This window comes from Syngnathus leptorhynchus, chromosome 4 (genome assembly GCF_054491065.1).
Source record: "Syngnathus leptorhynchus isolate UIUO chromosome 4, UIUO_Slep, whole genome shotgun sequence".
Taxonomy (NCBI): domain Eukaryota; kingdom Metazoa; phylum Chordata; class Actinopteri; order Syngnathiformes; family Syngnathidae; genus Syngnathus; species Syngnathus leptorhynchus.
The window spans coordinates 5341482-5365837 of NC_141198.1; the positions used below are offsets into that span (position 1 = coordinate 5341482).

Below are 24356 nucleotides of genomic sequence, written 5' to 3' on the forward strand. Positions count from 1 at the left end.
TTATCACCAGTCGTTTAAGACAACACTGGATAATTCAGAGATCATGACTGAACATCTGGCGAGAGTTTGCTGCACAGAAAGTAAACGGGCCGAAGAATATTTCACGACCCACTTTTCAGTTTTTTATTTCTTCAAAAAGATGGAAAAGACCCCAACCTAGATAAGTGTTTCAATGACATAAATCTCATTTTGCAATTTCAAAATGAGAAATTACATTGGTCCACACAGGGTCAAAACTGTTGTAAAAATGAATTGCTGCTTACTGCTTACTCAGCAGATAATTGTGGAACGTCACCAAGAAAGTGGTAGCAATTTTAATCTAATGGACTCGGACCATGAGTGTTCGGTGAGCTTTTACCGTAAATGGAGATGCAAATGAAGTGTGTTAGCGTGGTATGATGTGCGTTATTTTATGTGAAGTGGGAGAAAGTGCTGACTAAAAGACCAAATTGTTTTTTAGAAAACACAGCATATAGAGCATTCAGTGTGAAATTAACTGCAAGTTGCTTCCTCAAGTTTCCCCCTGTAACATAATACAGGTTCATTCAAAGATGCTCAGCCATGGAAACTTCAGTAATGTTAAAATAGAAGTTGGATTTGGGTCAGATAAACAGGAGTAGCGTCTCTTAAAATAGGGTCTGTGCACTGCATTTGAAAAAAAACGGATGTGGCAATGTTATAGTCTGACTTCTATCATCCTTTTTAGTCCAGTGTATTGTTTTCATGTCAGGACTGATAATCCTATGAAATGAAAAAGCCCATCCATTATGCTGCTGCGTTCTCCCATTGGCTATTAGTTGGTGACGTGCTGTTTGCTGTAACACTGACAGCTAAACACATCCATCCACAGCAATTTCCCAAAGACAGAGGAAATTGTATGTCATTATATTCGCTCAGTAAATGTGCTGTTGACAACAACTGGTTCTAAATTTCACAGGGTGAGCTGGCATTATGTGTGCTTTTCTCCTGTGTGTGACGACAGAAAAAAATCAAATAAAATCATGCCCACATTGTAACAATCCCGATTTATTGGGACCTACACAAAAACTAAACTGCAGTTCATGTATAGCATAAATGATCTAAGTAGTTATTCAATCTGCTGTTCCTTAACCGTCATCATGAGGGAAGAAGAGATGGGAAAAGTGAATATTAGATAACCGGCAGGTGGCGAAGGAGCTGTTTGTAGACAAGCACTACTGGAATTCAATTAACGTGGTGATATCCACTGAAACGAAGCTGCTTAAAGACCAGTAAAAACAGAGAAGTAAAAGATAAAAACATCAGCTTTTGTAGAAGAATAAAAAGGTATCGTATAGCATTAGAACCATAGCCTCTACTCCGGTAAACGGTATACAAGTACATCTATTTGTTGCTCTGTGCCTAATCGACTCGAACAAACACCTTGCCCAAAATAGATGCCGCTTTCCAAGAAAACATTATAATGCCACTAGCCTTTCACTAGATAAAAATAAATCCATCCATTCAACCATCCATTTTGTTTCGGAATTTTATTTTCTATTCCATTAGGATTGTGGCTCATGCTGTGCACAGTCCTATATAAATAATCAATCCATTAATTTTTTTTACTCCACTTACCTTATTCGGAAAAAATGTGGAGCTACAGCTGACCTCAGATGACTTGACTTGACAGGCTACATTCTGGACTGGTCGCCAGGCAAACATTAGTTACAAATGAAGATAGACAACCATTGACGTTGTCACTTAGTAGAACTAAACTCAGGCTGCACGCATGCACACACCCACACATACAATATATTCCTTGCAAGTCTACAAAGTAACGTGTGGCGTGCTTCAAGGTTCAATTCTAGGCCACTTTCAAAGTTACATATGCTCCCTCTCCGAAAAAGGCCCAGCAGAGGTTGTACTTTCTGAGACAGCTCGGGAAGTTCAACCTGCCACAGAAGCTGTTGAAGACCTTCTACACTGCCATCATCCAGTCTATCCTCTGCACCTCCATCATTGTCTGGTTTGGATCAGCTACCAAACAAGAGAAGCACAGACTGCAATGGACAATCAGATAATCGGGGCCATCTATCCAAGACTTGTACCTGTCCAGGACCAGGAAACGTGCAAGTAACATCTCTGCAGACCCTTCTCACCCAGGTCACAGTCTGTTCAAACTACTCCCCTCCGGACGCTGTACGCCAAAACCAGCAGACACAGACACAGCTTCTTCCCCCAGGCTGTCACACCACTCATAGAGACTCAGAGACATCACTGTGCAATAACATCCTGCCCTCGACACTTAAATGTTGTTAATTACATGAATGTCGTCAGTTACTTAAATGTTGTACAGAGTCTGAGATCGACCGGAGTCAAATTCCTTGTTTGGCATGCACAAACCTGGTCAATAAAGCTGATTCTGATTCTTATTTCATTTTAGATATCAAATTCTAGATGTCTGAGAGCAACTGAAGTTTTAGTCATCTGCCCCAAGGCCCAGAGGGAGAAACCTTTAACCAAGTACAAGAAAAATCCTTAAACCTCTCATTCCTCTCAGAAAAACAACATTTAATCAGTTTACCTTCTCAGTGACAACTTCAAAAGAATGCAATAGCATTCTGAAAACAATACAAGAAATCAATTAATTCAATTTATTTCATTGAATTAAATCACTGGGGGCGGCTCGGTGGTGCACTGGGTAGCACGTCCGCCTCACAGTTATGAGGGTGCGGCTTCGATTCCACCTCCGGCCCTCCCTGTGGGGAGTTTGCATGTTCTCCCCGGGCCCGCATGGGTTTTCTCCGGGCACTCCAGTTTCTTCCCACATCCCAAAAACATGCTTGGTAGGCCGATTGAGCACTCCAAATTGTCCAAATGGTTGTTTGTCTCTGTGTGCCCTGCGATTGGCTGGCAACCGGTTCAGGGTGTCCCCCGGCTACTGCCCGATGACGGCTGGGATAGGCTCCAGCACACCCGCAACCCCTGTGGGGACTAAGTGGTTCAGAAAATGGATGAATGTATAAATCAATGGCTTCTTGACAACCATACCTGTCAGCACTGAGCTATTATTATTGAGCTTCTGCCAATTGTTGGACAGGTTTTAATGTTGAAGCTGCCATACCCTATTAAAAAATAAATAATGGAACAAAGTCTTAAGCAATGGAGCCCGGTTAGCTCAGTCGGTAGAGCATGAGATTCTTAATCTTCAAACCCAACATTCGGCGCCTGCCACTTGATGGGTTTTGGCGATTCAGCCATACCTCATTAAAAAGAAAGAAAACGAAAAAACAAAGTGGTGCAGAAAGTATCCCAGTTATCTCAGTCGGAAGAGCATGACATTTTTTATCTCAGGGTCGCGGGTTCGAGCCCCACATTGGGCATTTGCTGGACAGGTTTCATTGTAGACACGGCCATACCCTATTTAAAAAATTATAAAAATGCAACAAAGTCTCGTGAAAAGGGTCTTGGTTTTCTCAGTCTGTAGCGCAAAAGACTCACAATCTCAGGGTTGGGTTTTCAGCCCCATTCGGTCACTTGTTGGCCATTGATGAATCTGTCATACGCTATGAAGAAAAAAACAAACAAAGAGCCCGGTTAGCTCAGTCGGTAGAGCATGAGACTTAATCTCAGGGTCGTGGGTTCGAACCCCACATTGGGCGCCTGTCACTTGTTGGCTAGGTTTTACTGTTGGGTCTGTTTTACCCTATTAAGAAAAAAAAGATTTAAAGTCTGGATAAACGATGCCCGGTGAGCTCAGTCAGTAGAGCATGAGAATTTAAACCCAGGGTCGTGAGCCCCAGATTGGGCGTCTGCCAGTTGTAGGACAAGTTTTGATGTGCAAGCGGCCATACCCAATTAAAATAAATAAATAAATAAATAAATAAATAAATAAATAAATAAATCAAACTCAGTCGGTAGAGCATGAGACTCTTAATCTCAGGGTCGTTGGTTTGAGGCCTACATTGGGTATCTGCCACTCTTTGGCCAGTGTTGTTGAAGCTACCATAACGTATTTAAAAAAATAAATAAAATAAAGTCTTATGAAAGGGAGCCTCGTTAGCTCAGTCGGTAGTGCATGAGACTATTAATCTCAGGGTTGTGGGTTGAAGTTCCACATTGAGCATCTGCCAATTGTTAGACACCGGTTAACGTTGACTCGGCCATAACCTTTTAATAAGAAAAAAATGCAACAAAGTCTCGGTTTGCTCAGTCTGTAGAGCGTGAGGCTCTCAATCTCAGGGTCGTGGGTTTGAGCCCCACACATTGGGTGTCTGGCACTTGTTGGGCAATTTTGATGAATCTGAAAAGAAAAAAGTCTTTTGAAAAGTAGCCTGGTTAGCTCAGTCAGTAGAGCATGAGATTTTTAATCCCCACATTGGGCGTCTGCCACTTTTTGGCCGCATTTGATGATTGTCATACCCTATTAAAATCTTTTTAATTAAACAAAGTTTTAAAATTAGGAACCCAGTTAGCTCAGTCGGTTCGAGCCCCACATTGGGTGACAGTCATTTGATGGCCAGTTTTTAATATTTAATCTGTTTTACCCTATTAAGACAACAATATTTTTAAACAAAGATTTGACAAATGGTCACTGGTTAGCTCAGTCGAGCCCCACATTAGGCGTTTGCCACTTGTTGGACAAGTTTTTAAGTTTTAAAACTCATTTCCTATTAACAAAAAAAAAAAACCTAACAAATTCTCTGGAAAAGGATCCTGGTTAGCTCAATCGGTAGAGAATGGGACCTGGTTTCAGGATTGTGGGTTCAAGCCACACATTGAACATCTGTCACTTGTTGGACAGGTTTTAATGTTGACTCGGCCATAACCTATTAAAAAAAAAGAGAAAAAAATGCAACAAAGTCTCAAGAAAAGGAGCTCGGTTTGCTCAGTCTGTAAAGCATGAAACTCTCAATCTCCACACATTGGGTGTTGGTCTGTCATACCCTCTTACGAAAAAAATAGTTAAAGTTTTGATGAATGGTTCCTGGTTAGCTCAGTCGGTAGAGCATGAAACTCTTAATCTCAGGGTCATGGCTTCGGTCCCCACAGTGGGCGCCTGTCACTTGTTGGCAAGGTTTTACTGTTGGCTCTGTTTAGCCTATGGAGAAAAAAAAGAAATAAAGTCTTACAAAAGGATCCCCGGTTCGCTCAGTCGGTTGAGTATGAGACTTTAAACCCAGAACTAAATCAAACTTTAAATCCCCGTTAACTCAGTCGGTAGAGCATGAGACTCTCAATCTCAGGGTCGTGGGTTTGAGCCCCACACATTGAGTATCTGTCACTTGTTGGCCAGATCTTGGATGAATCTTTCATACCCTAATAAGAAAAAATAATTAAACAAAGTTACAACAAATGGAATCTAGTTAGCTCAGTAGGTAGAGCATGAGACTCTTAATCTCAGGGTTGTGGGTTCAACCCCCACACTGGGTGTCTGTCACTAGTTGTTTTACCCTATTATGAAGAAAAAAGAATCCAGTAAAGTCTCAAGAACTACTACCTGATTAGCTCAGTCAGAAAGGCATGAGCATTTTAATCTCAGGGTCATGGTTCGAGCCCCAGATTGGGCATCTGCCACTTGTTGAACAAGTTTTAATGCTGACTCGGCCACATCCTATTTATAAATAGAAAAAAAATGAAACAAACACTCTAACTAAACAAAAACTCAAGTGAAGGAGCTTGGTTAGCTCAGTCGTCCACTTGTTGAACAGATTTCAATGTTGAATGGGCCACACCCTATTTATAGATGTAAAAAAAAAGAAACAAAATCTCAAGAAAAGGACCCTGGTTCGCTCAGTCTGTAGCGCATGAGACTCTTAATCTCAGTTTTGTGGATTCGAGCCCCACATTGGGCATCTGCCACTTGTTGGCCAGATTTTAATGTTAAATCTGTCATACCCTATTAAAAAAGACCAGAACACCCACCGAGTCTTCACACAACTTTACGAATAAGCAATCACATTGGTACTTGTTGGTGTGGCAGATGAAGTGTGTAAACCAATAGGCACGGATTTCTCCGGCTCAGCCTCCTAATGTGCTGCATTAATGATTGTGCCATTCTGGAAATCCGGGAATGAATACTCTGCCCACCTTGATACAAGGATTTTACAAAAGCCTCCTTAAAATATGCAGTCGCTGGGTAAATAAAGGTCCTGAGTGAAAACCCCAAGCGGAGAAGTACACTTTCACTGCAATCCTTTATTATTTTGCCCATCATATTCAACGGATTAGTCCCAAATAGTAATGGGTTTGTTCCTTCATAAATTAGTATTAATTTGTAGTTGTAAACTTAGTTTATATATAATGGAATGAACTCATACAATTAGTAGATAAATTCCAGTTTATTAACAAGAGCAGTAGTGTTGGTACAAGGCAGGAGTTGGAGGGAAACTCCAGTGGTCGGACACTGTATAAGCTTAAAACACTCAACTGTCAAACAGCTGTACAGCTGTTATATAAGAGTCGCAGCCTCGCCTGTGTTTTCCTTTTTGTTGTCCCTTAAATGATGGAAATAACAAAAACTATTTTTAAAAAATGTGTAAAACACCAACCTCCTTATTGAAAGCTCACTTTACGAATAATCTAATTCATACACAGTACAAAACATGCATTCCATTATTATTCCACAACTATCAGTTTTACAGTGTACACTGACTACACAAATCCAACTGAGACTCAAACAATTTTTTTGAAGCAACCTGTACACATTTGTCACAAATGCATGACATACGGGCTAGTCCTATTTTCACGACACTGAAAATCTTCCATTATTCTACAATAAATTTTTACACAAGGTACAAGATTCATCCTCTTCACAATTGGGCTCTTTGAAACAGCCTGAGGTAAGCTTCAATACAAGATGTAGCTCAAGTTCAAAGGTAAAATCAAATTAAAATTTGAGAATCATATACTAATGAACACCATAAACAAGACACAAAAAAACCTGATGCTGCAGTTAGTTTGTTCACTGAATTTCTAGTAAACAGAACACTCAAAGTGGCAAAGTATTTTGGATCCCTTTGGCTGAGCATATTCCCTAAATCCATCAGCAGAGGTTCAACCATTAAGTAGTGCAAACACAAATCAAACAAAAATGAAACAATGACAATGTCGCCGAGAAGGCAAGAAGGGTGACAAGACCTTTCAGTGTTCCCTTTTAAGCTTGCGGCCTATGTCTACCTCGTCCAGCCCAGTGGCCGACCTGGACTGTTGAAGTTCTCGGAGCTGAGCGTGCGTGCGAGGCGGTTGCTTCTTCAACTTCCGCAGGTGAATGTCAATGGGGTCTAGTTCGGGCTCTGAAGCTGGAACGGGCAAGTAGCCGCCGTCCCTCGGCAAACACATACACCAGCCGGCACCGGCCAGGTCAAGCTCACTGTATTTGAACTCGAGCTTCTTCAGCTTGAAGTCCACCATGTCAACAGATTCGCTCATTTCAACCAGAAGGTTCCAGAAGACACAGCTCAGGATGATGCCAAGCAGCTGCAGGGAGACACGCACACAGGTTCAAACAAACACAGGCATGACATACCGTAGCCTATACATATACCATATTTTCCGGACTACAAGTCGCAGTTTTTTTCATAGTTTGGCGGAGGGTGCGACTTATATGTGAAATTATGAACACATTATTACTTGATCATTAACACATTACCTACTTAGTAGTATAGTTGATCAATTCACATGTTATTTTCACTTTAAATCGCATAAGGGCGCACTAGGGCTGTGGAATAATTGGAGCCGCCACTGACAATGAGTCCCATTCACTGACTTCCGGAGTCAGGAGTTGTTTATAACACAGAGGACAGAGATTGACACAGAGGACGAAGATTTCGATGGATTTAATGATTTGGAGTGACATGAATTGTCATTTATGTTCTAGTTATTTGATATATATAGTTTAATTAGTGTAAAAACTTGAAGTTCAATAGTTTCCGATTGCCTAGGGAGACCGTGAAGGCAGCAGGGGGGAGGAGACGGGAAGAGCAATCCGGGACGCTTTGTTAGAGCACACACTGTGTGTTGGCTCGTATGTTGAACTCTTTATTTGTGAAATAAAGAGCCGGTTTACCAAACCCAGGTCTTTTCTGGTACTTTGTTAATGCTACAATATGGTTATATACCAGATCTGTGCGGTGCACGCGCGGTGTTGTTGACATAAAGGACGAGGAATTTGATCGGTGGATTTAATGATTTGGAGTGACACAGATGGTTTGATAATATTGTTGTTATATGATAGTTATTTGATATATAACATGGTGAAGAGGGCGCCCAGACCGTCGAGTATATCCTCCGAGAATGTGAATCAGAACACCCTAGAATGGTTGGCTGTTTGGCGTGACAAGCTATGATGATGATGATTTGATATATACTTATATATATACCATACCATATAATATATACCATTATATGGGTCTGTGGAATAATTAGAACTGCAACTCACGACGAGTCCGACGTCAGCGGCGCATATCCGGCGCATACGCGGCATTGTTTACATAAAGGACGATCGATGGATTTAATGAATTGGAGTGACACAGATGGTTTGATAAACGTGTTATTTATGTAATAGTTATTTGAATAACTCTGAATGTTACGTTAGGCCCATTCTCAGCTCCTCGTTTGTGTATATGTCATGTTAGCATACCGTATCATTTAGCCTGTTGTTGCTGGTTCATGTCTGTTCTTGGTGTTGGATTTTGACAAATAAATTTGCCCCAAAAGTGCGACTTATACTCTGGTGCGACTTATATGTTTTTTTTTTCACTTTATTGTGCATTTTATGGCTGGTGCGACTTATATGCCGGAGTGACTTTTAGTCCGAAAAATACGGTAGACCTTTTATAGCCACTGTATAACCTCAAGACAAACTGAATAAGAAATTAGACAAGCTTTGTTTAACAGAAACTGTTTCATCGGGGTTTCACTCATGTCTGTTCATTTCTGATTTGCATTTATTACGGTGGCATCGAAGTACAAGGCAAATAATAAATGAAAAGGTAATGTAGAAGAGGGGGGAAAGAGTTTTCTTGCAGTGATCAGATCTAAGTGCAAATATTTCAACACTTTTTTCAATTTTCAAAGAAGCAGGCACCATGTGGAAGAAAACAACCTTCCATCAACTTTGCAACATAAAGGACTTCCGCAACAAACAAACAAAAAGCTTTGGACTATTGGGGCCTTGACTTTGAAGTTACCTGTGGCAACCCGATGGCACAGCAGAGTGCGACAGTTATTCCAATGTTGTCACTCATCCAAAGGTTGACTGCGTGGATGCAGCCTCGCACGTGAATCTCCTCATGCAGGCTTTCACGCTGATGCACAGCAAAAAGACAAGAGTATAATTCTTTTTTAATTAAAATTAAACTGCGAAGTGCACAACTCAAAAAAGGTATTAGATTAAACTGCGAGGTGCACAACTCAAAAAGGGTATTCTTTAAAAGATCCTTCATGCATCCCTCCACACACACACAGTTTTAAAATGTTTAATATCAACTGACATGAAAACTGCTGTGACCTCAAAACCAAAAACAGAGATGTTCTTGACAAATTTCTAAGCCTTTTTTTCTAATAGATTTACCATATTTTCAAATTGTCAGATTTCACATGAAAATTACATGGCAGTTTAGAAAGAGGTATTCTAAAACGTGTTTGAGAAAGCAGCAACACTAACAAATTAAAATCATTCTTGCCTAAATAGAATTGGATGTATTCCAGTAAACATTGCTTGTCTCTCCCACCTCTACTCACATCCATTGCGTTCCCGTAACCAAACTATTGTGTCAATGTCCTTCATTAACTGTGAAGAGCAAACATCCTTAATGGAAACCACACAATACTGCAATGGAACATGTGCACAATCGAAACAAATATCTCCAATTGCACATACCTGCCTATCCAGAGCCTTGGAACCGCACAAGGTGTTAATGACCTCTCCTACCTGTGGAAAAAGCCCACAATGAGTGAGTCTGAAACCAGACACAAAATGTGGGGACATAATGCATCAGTGGCATGCTACTCTTACTCGGGGGTTGTGGGGGAATGGAGAGAGGTTGGGCGCCCATGTCACCTGCTTGCTAGAGCATCAACTTGTGTGATAGAAAACAGCAGCCGTGATAGCTAAGAACCGATAATGATGGCAATTTGGCCCATGTTCCACCTCTCTAATAAACGCTTCAATGTGTCCGAACTTGTGAGTGTCAGACAGGGCAACTGTTCCTTATTGCATCAGCATAGTTGCACCACTTCCAAAGTCCATATCAGCGCTTTGAGGGGAGGAACAAGGATGATATTAGTCATTGAGCGCACAGAGATGCCCCTCAAGGGCATTACCGCTTCATTTGAAGAGTGAAATGAAGGTTATATACCAAAACACGTCTGTCTATACGATATGGACTTGGAAATAATTAAAGTCTCTTTTTGCAGTGATAAAGTAGAAGCTATTTTGCTGCTGTCTTCACCAATGGGAAATAAAGTGAAGGAGAAAAAAAAAAGTCCTAACCAATATGAGGACAATCATGGTGTGTATCATATCAATTGAGGATGTGAATATTTCAACAAATGGTAACAACTACTGCCCGATGACGGCTGGGATAGGCTCCAGCACGCCCGCGACCCCCGTGGGGACTAAGCAGTTCAGAAAATGGATGGATGGATGGTATCGTAACATTAAGTTGACAGTGACCTTGGTAGAAAATTACATTACAGAGAGCATACCTAATTTGTTGAGGCTTGCAGTACACACACAATGTATAACTTTCTTACCCTGAACCTTTCGTCATCAATATTGTATGTATCAATACAGCTAAATCTCGATTTTACACAGACTTTGGTGTCCAGAATTTGGTAATCGTGTTAAGCCCGAAAGCGCGCTGTATAGAAAGTCTTGGTTTTTTAGAAAGGTGTGTTTTTAGGCAGCCAAATGGGTCCTTGTTACGTTCATTTAGGTCAGGCATGTTGTTAGGCAGCCAAATGGGTCAGTTTGCCGTCCATCACCATGAATTCTCCACACACATTGAAGCCTATTGACATTTTCTTTTGAGAAGCCATACGCAGATGACAAAATCAGGCGGATTGAGTAAGTCATTTTGATGCCATGTGAATTGGATGGAAGAGAGAATAAAGCAGCCACTTATTCTACTACTGTGTCCGGCCTCGCTCTTTGACATATGAGTGACTGTGTGGTTGAGGTGCTGCCGTGAATTTCCCCTTTTCCAAAGCAAAAACAATCCTAGATATCCATAACACTGTAATAAAGCAGCCATAAAAATCAAACAGCATGACTTCTTTTTTCAAACACCTTTAAGTTTGTCACAGATATTTATCAAATCACTATCGCTTTAGCGTTGTCCGGTCGTTATATCATTCATTTAAAATACTACTTGAAAATGTATCTATGATAAAAAGAATTGGGGTCCATGACCAAACCGCCTTAGACAGATAGTCGTGCGGAATCGAAGTGTGTAAAATCGAGGCTCAGTATATTTGGTTCCTCGCAACTTGACAAAGGATCAGTTCGTGATACCATGACTAGTGCAGCGGAGCCATATTGCATTCTGGAGACTGATGGGCATTTAGCACTATTCGTAATGGCAGGTCAAGCTGTGATTAGCAAATTAAAGCGCCAGCTTTCTATTTCCACTGACATGTTTTAGCCTTGACTAGCCTGAAAAACCATAGACCCATCATAATTGACTATTACATTTCTGAATCATTAAACATTATTATAACGTACGTAAATTGTTGAACTCAGAAAAGGCCATCTGCTCTTTCCCCCAAACTAGAACCTTAGGCCCAGTTGAAAATTAGAGACAAGTTTGGATCTTCAGAAGAGGAAGAAGAAGCTGACATTCTGAGCATCTGTACACTTTTAAATTTAAAAACCAAATCTAAACATTATATTGATGATCAAAAATACTTGATTAATTAAGTTATTGATTAATCATTTCACCTCAATAATCATACAATAATGTTATTATTATACATAATAAGAATATTTTTAGGTTATGCCCAGACATGGTTGCCTCTACCAACCCAACCATCTAGCTTACAGACGTACAAGACCAAACCTGACAGGGCAGATGGCGAGTTATGCAAAAAGATTGATGTTTGCATTGAAGCGCTTTTGTCTTTTAGTATAATAAATACTGTACTGATCTGCAGAGGCGTAGAAACCACCTACTTGTCCCTTTCTAGCGTCACTGTCATATTTCTCCTCTTAAAGCCCAGCTCACACAAGGCACCATTGGCACTCGTCATCATGGGTGCTTGTTGCCATCAGCCCTCGGCGCCACCCGCTCTTTGTATATTTTTTGAGCGACCAGTATCCAGCATGTTTGCTACTTTGCGCCAACCTCAAGAAAAAAAAAACCTCACACGGCACCAATGGTGACGGCAACGAGCGCCAATGGCGTCTCCTGTGTGCTGGGTTTTATAATGAAGGAGTCAGTTATTTTTTCAATGCTCACCAGTGGAATCTCATGGGACGTGCTGACATTGTGTGTGTTTTCATGCAGTTTTTGTGTGTGACTTGTGAGGCATATTTTCTCATTCCAAAATATCCAACCCTGTGGCCATTTGACGTAGGAGTAGCACTCACCTCACGGCGGACGCAGCAGGTGTATGGAACCCCACACGCGAGTGGACCTGTACCATTACAGAAGTGGTATTGGTTGACTCCCCAGTCCTTATATTCATCTCCTCCGCAACATGAAAACTGGACCAAACAGAACAAACAACAATTTTGTTAGACTGACTTCTTCATGCCTCCGATTTTTAAAATCAAATTGCTCTGTGTGTGATGGCAAATTATATTTTAATGGAATAAATGATTAAATCAATCTATTGGCTCAGACCTCTCTCAAATACTGAAGGACAACTCTCTAGCTGTATACATAGCATTGCCAGGTTGCTGTGAAGCATTAATTGCACCGATACCATTTCAGTGTTTAATGCTCCAACAGAAAACGTAAGATGGATAGTAAATCCCACACTAAAATGACTTATCAAATGTTTTTAGTTATTAAACCATAAAACTCATACTCTTTGTGGCTAAATGACCCCTCATATCATTTATGAGAATTGAAGTCGTCCCTACAAGGAAAATATCATATTGCACGAGTCATTTCATAGCTACTGATGTCATTATCACCGGATGACTCGGTTGATTTGTGTCAAGTGCGGATGAAGCTGTGATGGCACACCTGTTCTATAAATGCTGTGACTTTCCAACGACTGTCTGCGTTCCTACTACATCACAATGATGGCCCCGAGCGGACATCATATTAAATTGAGAAAAAACAGAATTAGCGCATTCTTACTTTTTTCTTCACTTTTGAGAAGCATTTCTACATGCTAATGGGGCTTCCAGTCACAAACAATAGGTTCGGTCGGGGTACTTGTGTAGTGCGTTGGTTGGCAACCTGGACAACTCATAGTTTGTACAGTCTTTTAAGCTTTCTGCTACGACCACAGTAGCCTTTTTAAATTGCTTGCATTGAATTCATTACAAAGTGAATGCAAAAGCACACCCTCATTAAAAGTAGCCTGTGGATGAGCTGCAAATGTGGGTGAGTCATGCACACGGTGCCCCGTGGATGAGCCTTACGAAAGTTAATTTTGCAATTAAAGTGTTACATGTTTTCTAAATAGATCTCTATGGAATTCTTATGTCTCATGAAAACCCCACAATCTGGAAATTAGGATTAACCTCACACTTTACCAAATCACACCTCTTTGGTGGTTGCGCACATATTTCCAAGTTATGCACAATGGGTGTGCCAGAATCCTAGATGGATGAATCACTGAGCCTTGAAAGTGCACAAAAAGCACTGACTTAAATGCAAACGGGAGGATATGCCCCAATGTGAGTTGTATAAATGAGAAATATGGATGATATTAGAGGGTGCAGTCATTTTGAAATTTTACCTGAGGATTCGTTTTCACTGGTGAGCGCTCAAGTAGCAGGGTGTGCAGTATAAACTTTGAGTAAAATTGATTAAAAATAATAATAAACTCAAAACTTTTCAAAGCAACACTGGAAACAAGACAATTCTCTGATGCTGCTTTTCATTGTACTGTATAGTCTCAGTCTAGTTCAGTAAAATGCATTGAAAACATGCCCTTCAATATGCGCTCAGTCATATATCACTCCCATGTTCATCATTTACTTTCATACAGTAAATCCAGATTTCCATATACCTTTTCTTGCACGTAATCCAAGATGTTTTTGAAGTCCAGGTCGTCGTAGTAGTGTTTGATTCCCTCTCGTATGCTGCTTTGAAACAGGGAAGACGTCTGGAACCAATGGCACCGTGAAAAGGTCAGTGAATGATGACCAATGACAAAAAGCCATCGTGAGCTCATTGTGAAGAGATGTGATAATCAGACTCGCTGCCACCAGTTTACCTTCTTCTCAAAAATGAGAGCGATAATGAGGGCGACAGCCTGGAGAAGAAGCAACACACAGAGAACGCAGAGGAACTGTGGAGGCACAGAACAAGCATTAGTACATGGAACATCACTGTGCAAACTTACATTCAACACATACTCGCAACAAGGTACACCTGTGCAATCGAACGAGATCCAGCAGGAGCTACATAATTTGAAAAAAAAAAAAAGCTCACTGAAATTGTCAGCGACATTAAATAATATGTTCATTATTGTGGCTTTAATTTGCATTTGAAACTTTAAAACTGACACTGTAGGATTTTTGATATGGCTCTTGCATTTTAGATGAGTGCAGGCTCACAATTGGTAAACTGACAATTCAAATTGCATCTTGTTTTTTAATGCTACATCTACTGCATTTTGACATTTGTGATTTTGCATTAGCGGTAGTAATAGTATAGTCAAACCTCTACATGCGATCGCTTAAACATAAGAATTTTCCAACATACGATGTGAAACTTGATCAAATATTTCATTCAACAACCAAAGTAATTCTCAACATATGAAGTCATCATGGTTAGCCTGCTAGACGGCGGCACAATGGGATGTCATCAGTTAGCGTCCCAAGAGGGCTAACGCAAAGGATAGTAGTGGTGAAAAAAGGAAGGTGATGATTTCCTTGCAATTAATACAAGGAATAATAAGAAAACATGAGCGTGGAGTGCGTGTGAGTGATCTTGCAAAACAATATGGCCATAAAAACGTGTCAATAATTTCGATGATCATTAAGCAGAAGGAAACCTTCAAAGCGGTCAAGCCATCCAAGAGGATCATCATCATTTGTAAACGTCGCAGCCCTGCCCTGGAAGAGATGGAATGCCTTTTGCTTGTAAGGACAAGGTGATTGCTAGCAAAACGATCACTGAAACGATCATGTGTGAGAAGGCCAATGCCGTATATTGTGTTAAGGTTATGAAAGTTGGATAAAAACAAAAACTGAAAAATAGAGAAAAAATATATAAAACAAAAAATAAATAAGCTAATTTAGTATGAACTTCAAATACCATAAGTTACGGAACGTATGTATTTCGATGTGTCTCTAAGATACAGTGACAATCAAAACCCGTTTTTATCATTATTTTTGTAATTTATTTATTTTTTACATCGCTCTGGTATAATGCATTTGTTTTATTGCTATGTGTAATTAGCTGCAGTATTTAAGGGGTCATTGTTGTTGTTTTTTGCTGTGGAACAAATTCAACGAATTACAGTGTATTCTTATGGGAATATTTGATCCAACATATAACTATTTCAACATGTGAAGTAGGTCCTGGAACTAATTAAATTCATATGTAGAGGTTTGACTGTACTATTTGTAATGATGTCTTTGCCTGTGGTGAGTGGCTCTAAATCTCTGCTTATAACTGTGCAATAGAAAAGACATATGATTTATTTTTAACATTCTTACCATGTGCAGTAGGGTTTTGTTGTCTCTGAGGGAGCCAACCATGCCCACAAGTGAGACTGTGAACATTACCAGACCCAGTAGGATCAGCACCACTGCAGGAGCCAGGAAGAGACCCTCCAGTGTTCGGTTTTTCTGCCTTTCCACCTCGGCGTACACCCCCACACAGAGCACACAGAGACCCACCAGCTGGACAAAAAGAAGAGTGTTTTTGTCATACTTTCAAGAATTATTCTACAATGTGCTGTAAGGATTGCAGCAAGAACTTATTTTATCTTTGAAAAAGTATTGCTGTCTCTGTATGTAATTTAGCAGTCAAACAGTGATGCATCTCAGCATTTTATACCCACGCAATTGAAAAAATACAAAGAAATACAGTTTTTGTCAAAAACAATTGACTGTGGAAAGGAACTTTAATGCTAACAAAAATTCCGACCTAACATAAATTAAAATGGAAATGCTTGATCATATGGGCTGACTTTAATTTGAATGCTTCGCTGTTTCTGTGAGTACCATGTGATTGCCTGGCGACATGTACAGTCAACCTTTCGGCTTAGGTTTCTCATGCATTGTAATATGCAAGCAAGAGTGCATGTTTTTGGAATGTTGGAACTGAAGCATCTGGAGAAAACCCACACATCCAAAGAGAGAAGGTGCAGATGCCACGTTGGAAGGTTCAAAGAGAGATTCCACCCAACCCTTCGATTACGAGGCAAACACGTGACATTTGGAACTCAAGTCTTAAATGAAACATAAGCTAAGGAGATGCCATGTCATAAACATACTGTAACGTGAAGATTATCAAAATAACGCTGGCTAAAAAATAATAATAATAATAATTGTCCTCTCCGTGAGTCGCCACCTTATCGTGGTGGAGGGGTTTGCATGCCCCTATGATCCTAGGAGCCATGTTGTCTGGGGCTTCATGTCCCTGGTAGGGTCACCCATGGCAAAAGGGTCCTAGGTGAGGGGCCAGCCAAAGCATGGCTCAGAAGACTCCTTCTAATGAATAAAATATATAGACCTAGTTTTCCCTCGCCCGGACGCGGATCACTGGGGCCCCCCTCTGGAGCCAGGCCTGGAGATGGGGCTTGAAGGCGATTGCCTGGTGGCCGGTCCTTCGCCCATGGGGCCCGGCTGGGTTCAGCCCGAAAAGAAAACGTGGGTCCCCTTTTCCATGGGCTCAACACCTGTAGGAGGGGCCAAAGGGGTCGGGTGCAAAGCAAGCTGGGCAGCGGCCAAAGGCAGGGTCCTTAGCGGTCCGATGCACGGCTGCAGAAGCTGGCTCTTGAGACATGGAATGTCACCTCTCTGACTGGAAAGGAGCCCGGGCTGGTGTGTGAGGCAGAAATGGAGATAGTCGGACTTGCTTCCATACATAGCTCTGGTACAAGCCCTCTCGAGAGGGGCTGGACTCTCTTCCACTCTGGAGTTGCTCACGGTGAGAGGCGTCGAGCAGGTGTGGGCATACTTATTGCCCCCCGGCTGGGCGCCGGGTCCTGACTGTTGTTTGTGCCTATGCACCGAACAGCAACTCGGAGTACCCACCCTTTTTGGGGTCCTTAGAGGAAGTGCTGGAGAGTGCTCCTTTCGGGGACTATCGTTCTACTGGGTGACTTTAACGCACACGTGGGCAATGACAGTGAGCTCTGGAAGGGCGTGATTGGGAGGAACTCCTCCCCCCCCCCCTCGAGCTGAACCTGAGCGGTGTTCTAATATTGGACTTCTGTGCTCGACACAGATTTTCAATAATGAACACTATGTTCAAACATAAGGGTGTCCATGTGTGCACTTGGTCCACCATCCGACGTCTCAGGAGGGGGAAGCAGTGCACCCTAAACACTGTTTACAGTGGAGATGGCGTGCTGCTGACCTCGACTCGGGACGTCGTGAGTCGGTGGGGAGAATACTTCGAAGACCTCCTCAATTCCACCAACACGCCTTCCATTGTGGAAGCAGGGCCTGGAGACTCTGTGGACTCTCCGATCTCTGGGGTCGAAGTCACTGAGGTGGTTAAAAAACGCCTCGAGGGCAAGGCCCCATGGGTGGATGAGAGCCGCCTGGAGTTTTTAAAGGCTCTGGATGTTGTGGGACTGTCCTGGCAGACACGCCTCTGCAGCATCGCATGGGCATCGCGTGGACATCGGGGACAGTACCTCTGGATTGGCACACTGGGGTGGTGGTTCCCCTCTTTAAGAAGGGGGACCGGAGGGTGTGTTCCAACTACAGAGGAATCACATTCCTCAACCACCCTGGTAAGGCCTATTCAGGAGTGCTGGAGAGGAGGGTCCGTTGGGAGGTCGAACCTCGGATTAAGGAGGAGCAGTGTGGCTTTCATCCTGGCCGTGGAACAGTGGACCAGCTCTATACCCTCGGCAGATCCTCGAGGGGGCATGGGAGTTCGCTCAACCAGTCCACGTGTTTTGTGGACTTGGAGAAGGCGTTCGACCGTGTCCCTCGGGATGCTCTGTGGAGGGTGCTTTGGCAGTATAGGGTGCCGAGCCAACTGATAAGGGCGGTTCGGTCCCTGTATCACCAATGCCAGAGCTTGGTCCTCATTTCAGGCAGTAAGTCGGATTCGTTCCCAGTGAAGGTTGGACTCCACCCTTTGTCACCAATTTTGATCATAACCTTTATGGACAGAATTTCTAGGCGCAGCCGAGGCATTGAGGGTGTCCTGTTTGGGGACTTTTTGCAGACGACGTGGTGCTGTTGGCTTCTCAACCCGTGATCTCCAGCTCTTACTGGAGCAGTTCACAGCCGAGTGTGAAGCGGTCGAGATGAGGGTCAGCACCTCTAAATCCGAGTCCATGGTCCTCGGTCGGAAAAGGGTGGAATGCCCTCTCCGGATCGGGGATGAGATCCTGCCCCAAGTGGAGGAGTTCAAGTATCTTGGAGCGCGAGATCGACAGGCGGATCGGTGCAGCGTTGGCAATAATGCGGACTCTGTACCGGTCTGTCGTGGTGAAGAGAGAGCTGAGCCAAAAGGCAAAGCTCTCAATTTACCGGTCAATCTATGCTCACCTATGGTCACGAGCTATGAGTCGTGACTGAAAGAACGAGATCCAGGATACAAGCGGCCAAAATGAGTTTCCTCCGCAGGGTGTCCAGGCTCTCCCTTAGAGATAAAGTGAGAAGCTCGGTCATCCGAGAGAGACTCGGAGTAGAGTCGCTGCTCCTCCATGTTGAGAGGAGCCAGATGAGGTGGCTCGGGCATCTCATCAGGATGCATCCTGGACGCCTCGTCACACTGGTAGGAGACCCCGTGGACGACCCAGGATGCGCTGGAAAGACTATGTCTCTCAGCTGGCCTGGGAACATCTTGGGATCCCCCGGGATGAGCTAGATGAAGTGGCTGGGGAGAGGGAAGTCTGGGAGTCCCTCCTAAAGCTGCTCCCCCTGCGACCCGACCCCAGATAAGCGGAAGAAGATGGATGGATAATTGTGCATCCAATTTATCACAGTTAGAGTAATAAAGCTGGATTGTCACTTATTAAGACAAACATTTAGATGTATTCACAGCAACTTTATGCTTTTACTGTCTTGACGTTTATGATGTACGATGGAGAAAACATACAATAACAGTTGAAACAACATGGGGCATCCGTGACTTTGACACCAAAGACTACTGTTTAACGCTTGGCTCACACTGCCTCCTTGTGCATGTGTATTTAAGTCTATTACAGTAACACTTCATGTTACATAAAGTTTACGTAGAGCCACACAAAAAAAAAAAACACACAAAAAACAACAAAAACAGAAATATTGAAAGGGTATACGGTGTATGTGAGTACGACATCAGTAGTTCTCACGTCTTTGCAATATTCCCAGCAATTAACTTCAAACATCATGACAGATGTTAACGTCACTTCATTTAGAAGGTCTTTCAGACATTAACATGTGACAACTTTGACATGGTAGAATGACAACATGCCTCTTTTAATACCCACCACATGATATTTTTTGCCAATCTTTTCCTGAAATTGTCCAAACCTTAACAAGAGGGACACGTTCCCTCACTCGAAGACAGGTGGAGGATACCCTCTGATCCACCACCTAGCATGTCTAGTTGGAACGTCTCTTCCCCAGCTTGGGGCTCCTTGCTTTCCAGGGAGGTAACACTGTGCGTCCCTAGAGCCAGCTTCTGTAGTTCCGGAATGAACTGTCAAGGTCCCTGCCTTTATCCAATGCCCAACTCACATTGCAACTGACCCCTATGTCCACTTCATCACAGCAGGTGAGACCATGAGAAGTCCTTTCAGACCTAGCTAGGCCAGACATTTGCCTTTGAAACTCACCTACGGACCTGGCTCCAAAGTGATACCCAGGTGACCCCATCTGGAAAGGTGGTTATTTTATTCATCATGGTGATCACTTGCCTGGTCCCTTATCTAGGACCGGTTTACCAAATGTGACCCTGGGGAATAAAGCCCCAGACAACTTAGCTACTAGGATGATTGGGATACACATGCTCGTCCACCATGTTAAGGTGATGGCTCACAGAAGTAATTTGTTAATGGAATTGATATTAAATTAAATGTACGATTCTGTCACACATGTAAAGGTGACATTGAACTCCTCCTCTTTGTAATATTCTTTCACACACCCACACATTACCACCAACACTGTTGGTCTCCAAGGACAATAACATTTTACACTAGTTTAAGTCTAACAGGTTTAACTGTAATGGAAGGGTGTAACAATTGTGCCATATTTCTGCCATGAGCCAGCTTTGTAAAAGGAGATAATTATCATGCAAATGCATTGCGTCCATTTGTTCAGGAAGCCCTTTTTAGTAATCTTGTGTAGATGCACGATAATGAGGTACATTATCAGCTGAAGAAGTTGGGCAAAATATAGGTAATGAGATAATCTTTATTTATTTATGTACTATCCTCAAGGAGCTGCCACTCTATTGTGGTAGAGGTGTTTGTGTCTCCCAATTATGTTCGGAGCTAAGTTGATGCCCCTTGAAGGGTCACCCGCGGAAAACAGGTCTAGAGCTGTGAGACCAGAGAAAGCACGGTTCAAAAGATCCCAATGATGAACCATTAATGGAATTTCTCCTAGCACGTACGCGGGTTGCCTCGAGGTTAGGCTCGTAAACAGGGACCTGGAGGTCGGGCGTGCACTCATGGGGCTCGGCCAAGCTCAATGCATTCTCTGGGATGAACGGCAACAGTTGGATACACGGGCTGATGGTACTTTCTACCATCCAACAGAAGAACATTTGATTTTTCTGCCTGTCACTGTCATAAATAGGAGCCTTTTGATGACTACAATTATTTTCAACCATATTAATACACAGTCAAGAATTAATGATCCTGCACGTCCTGGGTCATCCCCAAGGTCTCCTGCCGGTGAGACTCCCCGGAACACCTCATTGGGGAGGCGTCCAGAAGGCATCCTAATAAGATGCCCAAGCCACCTCATCTGGCTCATGGTGGAGGAGCAGCAGCACAACTCCAAGTCCCTCTCGAATGACAGAGCTTCTCACCCTATCTCGATGGGAGAGCCCACAAACCCTGCAGAGGAAACTCATTTCAGCCGCTTGTACCCGGGATCCTGCTCTTTCGGTCACGGCCCACAGCTCATGACCATAGGTGAGGGTAGGAATGTAGAATGGTAAATCGAGATCTTTGCCTTTTGGCTCAGCTTCTTCCAAGATATAGGGTAAGGCTGAGCAATTATTCAATATCAATATGTATCGTGATTGATAGGCAATCGATAGAAAATGTCTGATGAAATATTTTTTATAAACAAAAAAAAAATCACAACGCAAACCCTGGCATTTGCATGTTGTAGGCAGCGTGTATCTGCCACCAAACATGAAGAAGATACAAACTTGTTTTTTATTTATTCACAAACATTACACATCAAAGTGTGCTGTTTTGGGAAACCAGGTAACTTCATAGCTTGATAAGAGTCGGACATTTGAAAGACAAAAATCAAACATGAAATGAATTAAAAATAACCCCATTTAAACACACAACATACTTACCCATGGTAGAAGAGCTAAAGTACCGTAAATAATGTCCAAGCGCGCATCAATATGAACAAAAGGCAAGTGTGGCTATTGCTTACAAGTAGCTGCCTATAAACACAGTTGTTATGGCGGGAATTCAAATCTTCAGTCTCGCGGGTGCAGATTTTCAGGCAAGTACAAGTCATGCATCGCGGCCGGTGTCAATTGGTGTCCGAACACCTCGTCAGCCACTTGTTAATCGTGCATGGTTAATCTGAGAATCTTGACTTTTCCTGTTGTGTCGTTCTGATCCGTGTGCATCGGCACATGTTCAGTTGATCTGTGTGGATCAACTGCCGTGTGCGATCAATACCAGTGACGGCCGTGGTGCGTTTGTAGACTGACGGAAATGTAGTTCGACAGTAAAACCTGGATTTATTGTGCATTTTACACTAACATAAAGAACACAGACAAGTCGTGCCACCTTCACTGTGATAACCACTCAGCTGCTACCAGAACAGCAGCGGGTCTTGAAAGGTGACTTTATTTTTATTGTCACAAAGTTCATGGAGCTAGTCTGAAACAGTAAACACTGTTCATTCTTTTGGATTTTAATCACAATCGGTTTCAAAAGTTCATTCCTGGCACTGTCTAATTGTTTAAAAACTTTCACTTACATCAGAAAAAAGAAATACAATTAAAAGCATCTACTTTTTTTCCCCAACGAACTCTATAACAAATTTTGATGTAGAACATGCACATTTTTAAGATTTGTGTTGGTGGTGTGTGATTTTCTGAATAAATGTGTTCCTTGAATGAAAAAAAGTTGCGAAACATTACTCTAGAGTTTGTCTTTTGGGAAAATGCTTGCCTCTTAAATAGTTAAGCAAACAGGGGGAGATATTTAGTCAGACGTCTCTACAATGCAATGAAATTCAACACAATAAGTACACTGTCTAGTTAAACATTCACAACCCGAGCAATAAAAGTGTTACATTCAAAAAGGCATATTTTTGATTTAGAGATCTTTTAGCAAAAGACCCCTGCACTAGTGTGTTCACCCCTGATGTTGTGGCCTGCAACACTAATCTTATTGAACAAACTTGTAACACAATTGTAAAATATAACACCACTCGGCCTAATCGTTGCATGATGTGTTATTACACAGTAGCTCATGTTTATTAGTATGAGATAGCTAGTGTGTAAATACCTAAATCGTTTGTTACTGTTAGTAAACGCATGCATGTGCCGCTGTCATTTTTGTATCGGCAGAACAATAATTGATTCCTTTAAGGGGGTACTACGCCCTGCACCACCATGCTGTTCAATAGGCGGTGAACGATGTGTGAAGCTACGACACAACATTCCACGAGCATCAACTTTGTATGCTGTCCATACTGTGCATTACCCGGCAATAAATTATATTTAAACGTTTTCCCCCTTTCCAAAAGGCAAGGGATTGCAGTTGGAATATGTGTGGTGAAACGGCATATGTTTGCACCTAGCTTGCATCCCTGTACTAAATCCCATTAGAAAATGTAGCAACTTTAGTTGACATTAACAAAGAGTAAATATACATAACGACATGCTTATTGTTGATTCGTATTATAGAGTTTTGAGAAACATGATCATATTTGCTACTCAATACAGCATCTTTCATCGCTATTACAGCATTTTATACCTGCCTTACAGCACTCAACCCGCCTATAAATAGGGTCTGTGGTTTCATAGAAAGCAGACATACAATTGAAAAGTGTGGCCAAACGAGAGACAGTAATAATTATTAGTGTATGCCGAATATTGTGTTGATGTATCCTAATGTTTTAGCATATCCAATTATTTGTCTTGAATGGCATAATGATGCATTTACGGACTAGAGTTTAAATTCTGGTATTCTTAAACGAGGTCTGGGTGGGTCTCTGGGTGTTCGCGTTTACAATTCAAGACCCACTTTAACGTCATTATTTTATTAATTGCAGGTCAATTAAATAAGAATAAATACAACTTACCGAAAACAGCATCGAATAGACATTCAGGGTAAATTTGATGAAGTAATAGAAGTGATTGCTTTTCCTCAATTCAGAATAGGGAGGCATGGCCGCTTGTGTTGTTAAAGCTAGCTAGGTAGCACGCTCACTACCTTTCGTTTAGTTCCCGAATTCCTTAAATACCGATGACAGAAATAAATGGACCAAATTATACCACTAACAACATGTTCAAGAAGTGAGCGTTTCTTTACTTCTTTTCAAAATGTATTAGATGTCATTCCGCAGACGATTGAAACGAAACTACTTCCGAGCAACCGGCTTCCATACGCTTTGTTTTGACTTCATCCTTAAAGGGCCAGTGCACCAATGCTGTTTTACAATACAGAATATTTTCGTGATATAGTTTGCCATTGTGTTTGCTAATTGTGTTAGAAGGGTAGTCGATGTAGAAAACCCTTTTGAATGGAATACACTAAATTGTCTGGGTGACCCCAAACCTCTGAACGATAGTTTATATAGTCAAGCCTGAAATTATTCATACCCCAGGGGTGACTCTATCTAGTCTCTTTGTGATAGGGATAGGCCAACAGTCAAG

The 24356-nt window shown here is 42.1% G+C and overlaps 2 protein-coding genes and 1 non-coding gene across 9 annotated transcripts in view; 1 reads left to right on the plus strand and 2 right to left on the minus strand.

Annotated features, from left to right (window-relative positions):
• slc4a5a (solute carrier family 4 member 5a) overlaps nt 1-1718 on the minus strand; it is a 37400-nt gene extending 35682 nt beyond the window's left edge. For 5 of the 7 annotated variants that reach the window (XM_085908788.1, XM_085908790.1, XM_085908782.1 and 2 more), the window contains exon 1: nt 1597-1718. The gene's annotated coding sequence lies outside the window, so the exon portion shown is untranslated. The remainder of the gene's footprint in view (nt 1-1596) is intronic. The other 2 variants (XM_085908786.1, XM_085908787.1) reach the window with 2 other exon arrangements.
• A 3603-nt stretch (nt 1719-5321) lies between these two features.
• trnak-cuu (transfer RNA lysine (anticodon CUU)) lies at nt 5322-5394 on the plus strand. Its single transcript has one exon. It is a non-coding gene; the product is annotated as a tRNA-Lys (tRNA).
• An 893-nt stretch (nt 5395-6287) lies between these two features.
• LOC147057707 (tetraspanin-15) lies at nt 6288-24102 on the minus strand. The gene is made up of 8 exons (XM_085910829.1): nt 23783-24102; nt 15812-15997; nt 14362-14436; nt 14155-14250; nt 12554-12670; nt 9845-9895; nt 9153-9269; nt 6288-7440 (listed from the first exon to the last, which is right to left on the minus strand). Exons 1-8 carry the CDS (start codon nt 23867-23869, stop codon nt 7105-7107), a joined length of 1065 nt encoding a protein of 354 aa, XP_085766955.1. The 5' UTR covers nt 23870-24102; the 3' UTR covers nt 6288-7104.
• Between the last annotated feature and the right edge of the window lie 254 nt (nt 24103-24356).

What these genes read in the sequence shown, in the direction of transcription:
- LOC147057707 (XM_085910829.1), bottom strand. Translation starts at nt 23,869, where the DNA reads ATGCCTCCCTATTCTGAATTGAGGAAAAGCAATCACTTCTATTACTTC. An exon ending in CTCTCATTTTTGAGAAGAAG is followed by an intron (nt 14,251 to 14,361) that starts GTAAACTGGTGG and finishes CATTGGTTCCAG; the next exon opens with ACGTCTTCCCTGTTTCAAAG. An exon ending in CCTGCTGCGTCCGCCGTGAG is followed by an intron (nt 9,896 to 12,553) that starts GTGAGTGCTACT and finishes CTTTTTCCACAG; the next exon opens with GTAGGAGAGGTCATTAACAC.